Source organism: Phoenix dactylifera, chromosome 4, assembly GCF_051530095.1.
Source record: "Phoenix dactylifera cultivar Ajwa chromosome 4, Ajwa_hap1_PhDact_Kaust_v1.1, whole genome shotgun sequence".
Lineage (NCBI taxonomy): Eukaryota > Viridiplantae > Streptophyta > Magnoliopsida > Arecales > Arecaceae > Phoenix > Phoenix dactylifera.
Genome location: NC_143193.1, coordinates 44764157 through 44777500, shown reverse-complemented (window position 1 = coordinate 44777500; position 13344 = coordinate 44764157). Strand labels below are relative to the sequence as shown.

At 37.1% G+C, this 13344-nt stretch overlaps 1 protein-coding gene across 5 annotated transcripts; it reads right to left on the bottom strand.

The window, feature by feature from the left end:
• Window positions 1-3551: 3551 nt before the first annotated feature.
• LOC113462192 (plant UBX domain-containing protein 1-like) lies at window positions 3552-13131 on the bottom strand. Of its 5 annotated transcripts, XR_016400309.1 has the most exons (10): window positions 12905-13131; window positions 12683-12755; window positions 12056-12158; window positions 11726-11794; window positions 11387-11460; window positions 8919-9048; window positions 7395-7499; window positions 5840-6057; window positions 4022-4087; window positions 3552-3935 (listed from the first exon to the last, which is right to left on the bottom strand). XR_016400309.1 is itself a non-coding variant. In XM_089930160.1 (8 exons), the coding sequence occupies exons 1-7, from the start codon at window positions 12923-12925 to the stop codon at window positions 5852-5854; spliced, it is 708 nt and encodes a 235-aa protein (XP_089786286.1). In that variant the 5' UTR covers window positions 12926-13130; the 3' UTR covers window positions 4021-4087; window positions 5840-5851. The 5 variants fall into 5 exon arrangements, 1 of the variants encoding a protein (XP_089786286.1); XR_016400311.1 differs by lacking the exon at window positions 11387-11460; XR_016400308.1 differs by lacking the exon at window positions 12683-12755 and having other exon boundaries at window positions 12905-13130.
• Between the last annotated feature and the right edge of the window lie 213 nt (window positions 13132-13344).

The following is a 13344-nucleotide window of genomic DNA, read 5'->3' as shown; positions in this document are numbered from 1 at the left end:
AACTCATGATGGGAATGGGCCGTACCTTCGCTACCTAAGTGCTCCTATCGAGACTATAAAGAACCTCAACAGGTAATGCCTATGGGGACTTTTGGCTGGACCTAAAAAGCCCCACTCCAACTTGATTGTCGGAGGGCCCTCACCGGATACAACGGTGAAGCTTTGTGCAGGTACACCGTCGGTCATGGAAGGTGGCTCTTCTCGTCTTCTTTCACACTCCGGCAGCTCCCCCAACTCCTCCGGTGTGGTCACCCTTGGGCTAGATTTGAACCACAACAATTAGGTATCTGATTTGACCTAACTCTAATAAAGCAAGTTTTACCCAACCTGCAGCTGATCTGGGACATATATGGATAATAAAAAAAATCTGTCCTAAACTCGACTCAGATATATGTAGCTCTTCACAAAGCTCCTTCCTAAGGTAAAAAATAAAAAATAAAAATGATAGGCCGAACACTGAAAAATTCTGATACTCAAGTTATTAATAGAAAGCTTATATTGGGAGGGGCATGCAAAAAAGACAGGTAAAATGCTATATTCTTTTATTACTTTCGGCTAATAGAGTTACATAAATACAAATACAAGGTCGAATAATTAATACTCTTAAAGTGTTAACTTCTCTCTTGACTTAGACTAATAAATCTTTCATCTTTGTAGGCCTATTGGAGCTTCAAGACGATCAGACACTCTGCCTACTGCACTTTTTCATATTTATTCTAGTATAAATATTAGAATTGTATTCTATAACATAAAGCCTTCGATAATAAATCCAATGCATCTTTTTATCTTATTTTAATTGTAATCTACTAGTAGCTTATACCTTAGGAGTAGGCATAACTTAGCATTCTACCGTAGCCCAATGCTATATGCTTACTGAAGCCCAGCACTACATCCTTTATTCACCTTTGAATGACAGTGCGACGGTAACAAAAGTTTTAGAGTTTCAAGCCATCTAGACGTATGCCCCTTTCTAGCCTCCCTTCAATTCTTATCATTTCCTTTTCAACTGATCCCAATGCTAGTTGCACGCCCCTGTGCACACTAACTTCATGGCAGTTGAGACTTGATACCTTTTTTCATTGAACAATTGAGTTTTCTAGGATCTCGAGTTCCCTGGCTCTCACCAAGACTGGATAGAAAAAGCCCCAAGAGGAATTGTTGTGAGATTGGCAATATTAAAAAAGGGCATTTGTGGGCTTTAATGAAAAAAGGGAAACATTTTCATCTAGCAACAACAATTTTAGATTAACTCCACTCGGTAATCTGATGTAGGAGAGAAACCACTCTTTGGTGGTATTTATTTTACCTCCTCTCTTCGTGCAGTAGATGTGTGACCCATCATTTAGTTTGCTCTCTCTCTCATCCTCTTTTTGTACCAAACATAATAATCTGATATGAGATTTATTTTTTCATACCAAATTACTCCCAACCAAACCAACCTTGAGAATACAATTCTTGTCAATTTTTGAGACGATCATTTTGATCTTAAGTTTTTCTTGCATGAGTTCACTTTACTAGTATATTTAAAGTTATTAAGAATTATTCATGCCATGTGCTTGAAAATAAATCTCCAAGGTTCAAACGCAAAACCTCTTTTCATTTCTAAAAAGAAAAACCACTAAGGTTTTTTTGGTTGGAGTATGTCGGGTTATATAATAATCTAACGATGTTTGGAAATCATTTATCCAGAAAAATGATTGCAAAGAAAAATAATTTTTACTATGTCTGGTTGGTAGAAAAATTACTTTCGAAAAAGAGTACTATATTTGGTTGGAGATAATCCTACATAGAAATATGGCCGAATTTTCAAATATGCCCATCAACATAAAATAATTTTTTTTGTAGCAGGATGGCATTGCCACCTCCTATTCAGTTTTTATATGATGACTAGAATCACATAGCCATCTGTATGATGCCATCTACATCTTTAATTTTTTTGCAAATGGTGATGCTTGATCTATTGGAGATGCAACTCATTGGACAAAGTCAAAGCTGCAGATGAGCATGCATGATGGTTGTGTCGATGCATCAACATCTGAATTAGATGGAAGTCCCTGGTCACACCCTGGGTAAAAGTGCAGAACAATCTATACGTAAGTAATAGCAACAAAATTATTTTTGTTTTGCAGCTTAATCCCAAGTGATTGCACAACCAATACAAGCAGAGTGCTCCACTTTCATGACTCTACAAATCCAAACATGAAAACCCATAAATCATAATTACTAAACCTTGTCCCAACTATCAGGATTTGCAAACAAAGGGTCAAAGCAATCTCAGGTTAAGGGTGTAACATATTGACTTTGGTTGCATGGCGGTTAATGTAATCTCAGGTTAAGCTTCAGAGTCAGTAGGGCTCTTATAGCAACAAACTAGACCTAAACCGACGTGAAATTTGGCCTTCCGAGGCCAAATTTAATCCAAATATAGAACGTGGAAGTTGAATCCAACAAGGATAAGGAATTACGGCAAATCAAGACTTCCAGGGAACATAACGGTTTACTAAAGATAAGCTAGTCCCCAAGACTTCCACTGGAGCAATTCCGGCAGTGATTACAACCTTTTCGAGCAAAAATGTGACCGTTAGCGCGCGGGTTCAAGTTTGCGAAAGAATCTCTGGAGGGGCAATCACTGCCTCTCCGTGCCTTATATATACTTGGGACGTCAGTCGTTCCTCCTCACCTGATCCTTCTCCCTCTCTGGCTCAAACTCTCGTGCGATCTTTTGCTCCTCAATCCTCTGATCTTCGTCTGAGAATCTTGGGAGTCCAAGAAAGGTTGCTGGGACGACAATGCTGCCGCCGGGCTACTTGTTCAGACCGACCGACGAGGTTCTCCTCATCGCCTACCTCAAGAACAAGCTACTTCAATGGCCTCTTCCCTGCGACGTTATCGTGGAGGGTGAAGCTGAGACCAATTGGAAATGATTTTGTCCCTGTCCATTTTAGTTTAATTTGAATAGTTCATTTCTGTCAGTCAAAGTAAATTAAGTATGAATGTGAATGCCCACCTGCAACATTAATGTTTCATGTTGCATGCATCTGCCATTCTAATTTGAGTAATGCATCTGCCATGCAAGAAGTTCCTCCTGCCAGCGTGCAGGGGCAGATTGATGCAACCTAGTAGAATTGATGTAAAACAAAGATTAGTTCAATCGCAACACGCCAGCATCACATAGACCCGACAAGCTTGCTGGGTGACTAACCATCAGGAATCATTTAAAGGTAACTAAACATCAAACTGCAGAAAATGTTCAATAGATTCAAGTTATGAACTGCTTATAACAAGGTAAAAGAATTGCGAACAACGAGACAATAAAGAGATTGGTCTTCAATGAGTGCATTCAGCTTGCTTTTAAGGAGAGTTCATATCAAACAAGGGGCCATGAAAAAACAGCCGAATGTAAGGTTTAAAAACAAATCAAGAAAAGGAAAAAAAAAAAAACAACGGTACAAGGAGATAGCATAAACAATGAAAATCCTTAAAAATCATCCTTTTCAAATGCTGAGATCCAATATGTGCACATAATCCACACTTATTCTCATTCTCTGACAGGATTTCAAATATTTTTGCTTTATTTTCAACATTTGAACATTTTTTAGCACAATAACTAGTGAAACATGTTAAAAGATTCAGTATCCTTGAGAATCTAGCTTGCATAATATCGGCATAGGAACAAAATGACAAGGAGAAGCATTTTCCACTAGGAACAGATTAAGTCCTAAGACATCTTCTCGTAAAATTACAGTTCATCCATACAACATTAAATGAGTCGTGTTGTAACATTATTCTGAAGCAAGCACCCTGCGAAAGTTCCTCCTGAACTTGTTTAAGTGCAGCACCACCCATGACGGTGAATTTAGATGGAAACTCGTAATATACCTTGATTTTTGTCATCTCTTAATATACATTGCCCTGAAGTACCAATTCTTTGTTACCTATAGAACAAGACAAAATCATTATATTATTTTCTGTGTCATATGATTTTCTTCATGCAAGGAATGCAAAGTTTAACTAACCATACCTTTTGGAACCAACTCTACATCAGTCACAGTTAAATCAATTCCTCGTCACATCCAGGATCACCTCACTGCACAAACACACCCCCAAAAAGTAGCAAAGAAATGGTTACAATGACATCATTGGGAAGCACGCACAATGTGAAAATTTCAACTAAGGATTGTTTACAATATAGCTCATTGACACACCTAATTAAATTACACATTCCATCCATACAACATTAAACAAAACAAAGATATAATGTTGGAGTGAAGCACATCCCATGAAAAATTCTTTGTGAGCTTGCTTACAGTGTAGCACCATGGAAACTAGTACTGTAAATCTTTTTCACAACTTCCATCTACTCACTCTGCAACAACCCGACTGCCCGCCCCCAGCCCCAGCCCCCATGGAAAAAAAGGAAAGTCTCCATAAAAATCTTTGCATCCATAGTGCTTTAATTATAGCATTAAAGTCCTGCTTTCCTACAATGTAATAGTTTCTGACCTTGTTTTCTTTAAAGGTTCACTCTCATCCAACATCCACATCTCCACTAAACAGGCTTGTATAAATGCTTAGCTCCCAACTATTTTGACCACACATTTCCAATCTCATTGTCACCCATAACTTAAAAAAACAATAAGCTTTATCCTATTTATTAATGGTACACCATTCATACAAATTCCAGCACATCTTCACGACTTCTCACTCCTTTCTTCTCACTTTCAGGAATCTAGACACCCGTCAGTTTATCACTATTGCACTCCTCATCAGGACTTCATTATACTTCACCATAGCAACAAATTAGTTCTACACCACTTCATTCTCTAGAAGTCTAGAATGTTGTCTCAATGATATCCTTAATCACAAGGGCCAGGAAGCATCCCTAGATGATTGATATGGAACTCTACAGGGGATATGATTTCAATTTATGGGTGGATCCCATCAAACTACCCTGACAAGATAAGGCTCCAAAACACCCAATAGTCCATTGGTGAATACCCCCTAGAATTAGCAAAGGGGAAAAAAAGAAGCAGAATATTATTAAATTTTATTAATTGATCAGTCAAACATATTTTACTTGAATGTGGGCATAACCCAATACACAACAACATTTAATGTAGTAGATCTGAAGTATGTGTGGAAAAACACAAGGGCTGAAATCCAACCCTTGCCTGGAAACACCACAAATAATATCACCAGTGCAATCTCACCACAATTACTGAAACTTGTTCCCTCATTGACACTCTTAATGTTATTGCTATTATATGACTATTATATGTTTTTTCCTTTTCTATTTAAGACATTGGCAGATTCCTTTTCTTCTCTATGCATCTTTTTATTCATCGCATTTCTTAAAAAAAAAAAGGCACCCTAGCGCACAAGACTCCTAATATTGCAGGGTATGGGTGTGCAAAGAGGCTGTTTCCATTTTTCGAACCCATAAACCCAGATTAGATTGGAGCAACCTTAACATTGCTCTAAGGCCCAACCCCAATATCATTCCTAAATAATGTAATTTAAGATCCATGCCACCAGGCTCAATATTGTCTCCGTCTAATCAAACTAGACCAAGCAGTGGAGATGCCACTATCCAGTAGATCACAAATTGAATTCCATATAATTGAAGCAGTCTTGTGCATCGTCTTTGGATGAATTGCTACAAAATAATCACATTTTCATGAAGTCTTCATCTTTAATAAAATTTAAAGTATGCTCTTAATGGACTTCAGCAACCAGCATCTTTTTTTCCTGAGAGAAACGAATCCATAGGTTCCCCTCCAATACGGCAAATCTCATTTCATTAAAATAATGAATGAAAAAGGTGAGATCAGATACTTACCCTTTCAATCTTTCACAATTTAAGCCACTTTGGTTTAGCCGGCTTCTTCTCAGGTGGCTTAGGATCAGGTACAGCAGGGGACGTCCCCACTGCTGGAGGTTCTGGTTCAGAAGTGACAGGATCCGCCTTTTCAGAAGTAAAATCCAATCCATTCAAAGACAAGATATCATCACGAAGGTAAGGCCCTGTCTTTGCAACTGCACTATCAGACTCTTTATCTGCCATAACAACACATGGCAAATTATTTGATGAACATTTGATGACTATGCATAAGATTCATGGGAAGTACTATATGAAATAAATTATAAAAAGGCAGCAAGATCCTGTCTTAACTTCATAATTACCATTAAAACTGGTATTACTTAAAAATGTGAATATCTAGTTAAAAGAAATGCTCTACGAAGTGTAATAATAGGTCAAATTTATTGATCTTTTTATCTTAGTTGGAGGTAATAAAATTAAGAGTAACAGCAACAACATGAAGCTTTTTATAATTATAATCAGATAAGCTAGTAGAACAAGAAGCATGGTGCCAAGTCAACAACCCAAAACATCATCTAGTTTGGACTTTTTATAGTTAAATGTTAAATAGCCTATTTCGGACAAAGAAGCTAAATATATCTTACATGGGTAAGTGTGATCAAACTGGTAATTACAATCACCTACAAATTTGTACGATTATCAGATTTTAAGGAATTAACGAATGCTATCATCATCTGGTTTGGACTTTCTATAGTTAAATGTTAAGCCTAAGACAAAGAAACTACGCATATATTACATGGGTAAGTGTGATCATATGGGTAATTAAAATCACCTACAAAATTTGCATGATTATCAGATTTTGATGCTATCTTAGGAATTCGGGAATAAGGGTAAGCCCTAGTGTAATGGTAAGGTTGCTCCATTGTAACCTGGAAGTCCCGAGTTTGAAACACAGAAATAGCCTCTCTATATGCAGAGGTAAGGCTGCATAAATTTGACCCTCTCCAGACCCCACAATGGCAAGAGCCTTGTGCACTAGGCCGCCCTTTTATCTTGGAATTTCGGAATAAAGTGACAAACATAGAGGTAGGTAATGCAAATAGCTACTAGAGTTAAATGCTTGAAACAATAAGAGTTTCCGATTATTGAAAGAGAGAGAGCGAGTTTATTCTTTACAAGGATATACTTATAGAAGATTTGACTAACTTGAACCTATATTTTTTGACTATAAAACAAGACATTGAATATAACATATGAAGAAAAGGAGCTTATTTGCACACACAAACCACATACTATTCTAATATGACCAAAGTTCCTTGAATAATACACTACACATTATCACAAGTACATCATAGTGCAAGGCTATAAGCTAAGCAGCTTCCCGAACTGTGGCAGGGGTTCAGGTGCTCACAGACCAGTCTGAGGCCACCCAGCTACACCTGCTACACCCAAAGCCTAGTCTCATATATGTAAATAGTAAACCACTTATGCAACAAAGTTTGACAAAATTGGTTGCACTAAAACATAATGGATTGTTGATAATTGATTCACCATTTAAGTAAAAAGAGTAAACCTTTTGGCAGGTCATAAGAAAAGTAAACTATAGCTCCAGGAGCAAAGCCGGCTGAATAGAAATCCTTTGAAGTGTCTTTGATTCGCTCCTTTGGAGGAGTGGTATCTGCAGAGAGACAAATACAGTGATTTTATGCATGCATAGACATGAATAGTCATTTAATTATCTATGTGAACATGTAAGCATAACCCAACTAGAAGATAAAAATGATCGGATTTCTCTGATTCCAAGTTATTCATGCAGACATCCATTACAATCAATAATTTTTCAAACATAAAATGCATAATTTAAATCATAGTTGAACCACAAATATAACATGACAACTCAGAGACAATCATTTAAAAGTACATCACTATCTATCTTCAAGTTTTGATAAAGTTGTTAACAAGGCTAGCAATCTTGGTACCAGACCTTATACCAGTACTAGCTTGGTACAGAATCAGTGCGCTTGGTATGGGGATTGGTTCAACATACCAGTATGGTAATGGGCTTGTCTTGGCCGGTTCAAGCTATTCATGCATTAGGGATAACCTCCTCTGAGCCCAGCCAACTAACAGTTATAAATCAACAGCCTTTCTAAAATTTTGGTGGCTGTCAACCAAATTGATTTGAACAATGAGCAGGTAAAGAGTACAGAAAAGGAGAAGATGGAAAAGGATTATAAAGAAAGTATAGCTAATTGTGGAGGGGAAAAAATATTTTTTTGTGAAAACAAAGATCTAAGATGATATGCTAAAAAATGTACATAAGACAATTAGTTCTTTATTTAACATGATAAATGGAAGGAGGATAAGCAGCTACATTAAGAAGTTGGTGGTAGTGGGTATGAAAGTTGATAAAAAGAAAAAGATTTTTCTTTATATTAGTTATTCATGTATCTAGCTTTTCGTAATAGTTGTCAAAGACAAGAACGTAGAACCTGAGAATTTACATTTTAGGTGAATGACTAAAAATGCTTTAGAGGAACTAGAAAATGTATCTTACAAAAAGCAAGTGAATGATTCTGCATGTTTAAAAGGAAAATGAAAAAGATTCAGGTAAACCTACAAGACTAACTTCACATTGAAGCTCGTATTGATATTGCTCAACAATCTTTAGTAAGTCATCAACGAATAATCAAAAGTAACAAAAGTTCATGAGGAGGATTCAGTATATTATAAAGAATAACTCGGCATTAATTTTTGAGAAAGAGGCAAAAAAACAGCCATATGGCCCACCATGCGGGCTTCGTTTCAAATTAAGGATTTTAGTTCCTTTATTTTTTTCAATCGATAAATATGAAAAAATCTTATTACATCATATACTTGCAAAGTTCAGTATCTATTTCAAGGGTAATAACCTAAAATTTTATAAATACAAATGAATTTCACTTCAATATGAAAGAGTATTAAAATATCATAAAGAAAATTTTAGTGATTATTCACGAATGAGGAAAAAAAATATACTGACATTGAATATGTCTTCATACAATGACAAATTGTTTTACATTTGTTTATCTATGTAACTAAATCAGATAGTGCTTACATAAATAGAATGGCAGGTCTGGTCGAGCAACAACTTTCATGAGAAGATGCATCAAGCTTTCAATTTTCTCCGATGGCTGAAACTTTGCCTCAAGAATGTAATTATCAGGGAAGCGAACCCTAATTACAGCCTACACAAACATAAATAGAAAGAAAATTAATTTGAAAAATCATAAATTACACATTGGCAAACCAAGTCCACCATCTAGAAGGAAATCTGCCAAATGGTCCAAATTTGCAAATCTGCCTTGCCATTAGCATATGATCTATTTAGTTAATTAACATGGTCTAAAACATAATTATTGGTGCAACATGACTTCTATACAATCCACATCACTAGATAAGTGGGGAAAAAACTATTTAACCAAATTGGTTGTGGTCAGTCCAGCACGAAGAGCTAGCTTTCCAGAATGCTATCCCCTAGATGTTGAACCAACTCGAATCAGTTGTAGGCTAGGCTTAGCTGCTCCAGCAACAGGTGTGCTCAAATGCAGACCTCATCACTGACCCCACAGTGCCTTGTGGCTAAGATCCATCTCCTGGAGCACCAACACCACCACCACCACCAAGACATAGCCCTCCAAATGATTGCTCTAGCAAGATCTTCACCATTTATGCTGGCAATTTTTCAACCAAGAGCCCATCAGAGAGGTTCTCATCACTAGCACTGAAGAAGTAGAGATTTCGGAAGGGTCCTAGACCTAAGATCTTGCTAGTGAGGTTGTTCAATTGGAGCTCCGACCACTGGAGCAAGGAACGCTGTGGAGCATGGTGAGCTCAGGTCGAAGAGGAAGTTGTTATAGAGTTCCTTGAGGGCAGAGGCAAAGGGCAAGGATGGGGATCTCATTGGAGGAGGCATCGTGAGAGAGGATGATGATGGAGACATGGGCGAGACCGGTAGGGAATGGTCGGGGGTGCAAGGCCGGCAAGGCAGTTGCTGGCAAGGTTGAGGGACTCAACGAAAGAGAGGGCCCGAACTGAGGGAGAAAGGGAGTCGGAGTAGCCAGCCAAGTCAAAATCAAGCTCAATCACACAAAGGAGGCCCCCAATGTTGCAAGTGTCGATTGAAGGCTGCTAATGTTGAAGGTGTCATAGTGGAGTCTGCAAGTAAAGCGGGGGCCAAAGGCGGCATCATATTTTCTTATAGCCTATATTGACATCATTAGTAGGGGAAAAACTCTCTAATTATTGAAGGGTAAAATAGTCAAATAGCCACTTACCATTAAGTTTCGAACCATCATTGCATTGAAGTTAAGTAGAACTGCACACAAGTTAACTAGAAGTGCAGATTTGCATGTTTTTCGTCATTTTGTGATATAAATGGAAGAGTTTTCAAGCAATTAACATGCAAATAAGCATTTTTGAGAGGATATATAGAAAAGATACACTTACAAATAGTGGAAAACTTTTCTTGTAAAAAAATTTCTAAAAAGCACAGTTTATACGCCTCCATCATTATCAAGTGGAACAAACATATTAGCCCTAGTGATGTCACTTATTTCAATAATCCCCATCTCATAAAATTAATCTATAGAGAGTTGTTTGTTAGTCCCATCTAGAAATAGCAAAACTCGATTCTGATGCATTTTTATATGAATCGCAACAAATTTCAAGTTCACATGAGGCATACCAAGGCTGTATGCAAACCTAGTAATTGATTTAGATAGCTTTGCTCCATGCTTCAAAATCATTCAGAAGTCCCGAAGGCCTGTAGAGTGGGGGTGATTGTTGCGGTATCTATTGATGCTAAAGACATTGATCTTCCATTCAAAACACTTCCTCTTTAACTGTTCTCCATCTCAAATTATGTTTCTGACAATCTACAATGAGTATGAAGATAGAAAATAAGTAGCTTCATAAATGTAAGACATATTCAAGACTTTTGATTCAAATGAATCTTCCTCAGAGTTCACAACTGTTCTGTGATCGTATTCTTAAAATTCATTCTCCTTTTGTTGTTATGTTCTATTAAATCAGTCATCTGTTTCACTTCTCCAATAAGTACGATTGAGCAACTTCACTAAAAATATTCACCTGGCATTGGCTCCAAAGGTCCCTTTGTTCATTTTCATCCTCATACCGAGCAATTAAAGTTGTTATATAAACTTGATATTCCATATTGAATACTTCAGTCCACCACCACTTTTCTTAACAAGACTCATTATTCAAGGGCTAAACATCTGAAATCATCTTGAATTCAAAGTCTCGACTTCCAGTGCATGATTATGTTGACGAGGATGCCATTTATAAAGCTAGCCCTTTTTATTAATAAGGGTGTATTTATGTTTTAAAAGATACAAAATCCTGGGAAACAAAAGGCACATGCAGAAATGAGCTGGAGAAGCAATATAAATTTCAGGAAAATATGACAAAAGCTAGGCAGTATAAGCTAGTTTTAATTGACAAAGAAAGCAATAAGAAACATAATTGGGATACTCATCTTTTACAAGTCCTTGTATGTACAAGTACCTTAGTGATCCTTGCCCTGCGGGCTGCTGCCTCTGCTTCCCGCATTTTACGGGCCTTTAGAATTTGGGATTGGGCTGTTCAAAGTTTTTTTTTTACCATGAACACCATATATTGAAGATGGTAGAACTAAATGAGCAAAAACAAAATTGATTTCCAATATGCAAGCAGTACAGAGATAGTGCTAAAGAGTCCTAAGAAAAATTTATGGATTGTAGCATCATGTTCTAATCCATAAAGACAAGCCAAATTCAGTAGATTATGAAAACTTCAAAACTACTGCTTAGAGTAGAAATCTAGCGCCAAATTACAGCCAAAGTAACCTTTCAGTGTCAACATTACCTCGTATTCTGTCTGACATGATTCGATAATAATCTTCAGGAGTAAGATCATAGAAATGGTCCGGTTCCTCTGCACAGACAATCAACAGTTAATATCATGCACACAATGTAAAGGTGCAATTCTTAAAATTGTTAATAATATGATATCCCTTATAATAAAATGAAAAACAGTTGAAAACATATTCCCACAGACATGATGCAAAAACAATTCACCGGCTCCAAAATGCACAAGATAGTTTTGATTCTTTCAAATCAGATATGACTCTATCTGGGGAAAAACTGGAACAAACACTATACAAGGTTTGAATATGATACTAAAAAAGGTAGATACCACTTGAAGAAGCAGATATTTCTTTCGATGCTGCAGAATTTGCTGAGTTTGTGAATATGCGTATCTCATGACCAAGTTCTTCTGCCACAGCCAAAAGTTTGGCCTGAAAGCAATCCAATAGGAAGTTACAATCATTAGATATTCTCAAAGAATCAAGGAACCATGAGTAATTACACCAATGCACAGACATCACAATAAACATTCAAAATATAAATGCAAATCTGACAGAGGTTTACCAATGAAAGTTAAAAGTGACATAAGATGCCCTGTTTGCATTTGAGAATTATCAAATTAACACTCCTAAGAGCAACACACGGTTTAAAACTTCTGAGTCACGTGGAGGCTCAAATGTATATGGAAGTAAAAAAAATGATTTTATTGACTGGGCAAGAAAAACTGGACGGGGCCAAACATGCCACCAAGAAAATGAACAGAGATCCTTGCTTGCATCCACCAAGATATCATCAAGTTCTCTATGCAGGGGTTATTTGTTATCATAAACTAGCAGCAGCAGCAGACTATGGGCTCAATTTGATTGCTCAGCCCACCTTCCTTCTAACATGAATATCTCAGCCAGAAACTAAGTTAAAATCAAATAATGTCTATCCAGAAAGTAAGCAAAAATACCCTAAAGATTCCCATCAATCTGTCGATTCTTCTAGATTTTAGCAGCAGCACAACCGTAGCTCGTTTCTCTACCCTATAACTCATAAATACAAGTGAAGAACGCGTGATTTCAAAGCCAAACTCAGAAAAACGTCGAAGTAGAATCTAGAAAACAAATAGATCGATCTCAAGGTTCAAGAAAGAACGATTGATTCGAGAGAGATGAAGAAGGGGAGAGAAGACCTTGGCTTGCTCTGCCTCCATGGATCGATCTCAGGAGATTCTTCTCGGTTAAAGGGGATCGAAGGTCCGGGGGTTCCCTGGTTTAAAAGAAGTAGAATGGTTTCTTGGCATAATCCGCGACGGCACGAGACTTAAAGTAATGATAAAAACCAGGGGAGCCCTCATAGTTTCAGGGATGCTTTCCAACAAAGTTACGGGTCACGGGCCAGGCTGAGGTCGGCATCCATACTCAAGTTATAGGGATGATAGATCCAAACCCGGATCTAAACCAAATTAAAATTCTATTCCCATTTTTAACACTTAAATATATATATATATATATATTTTGTAAATATGATTTGTTACATATTTTATTTTTTTGAAAACCATTATTTGTATACATGCATCCTTCAAATCTCTCTTGTTTTGCATGAACACCCTTGTTTTGGTCAATGCTTAAA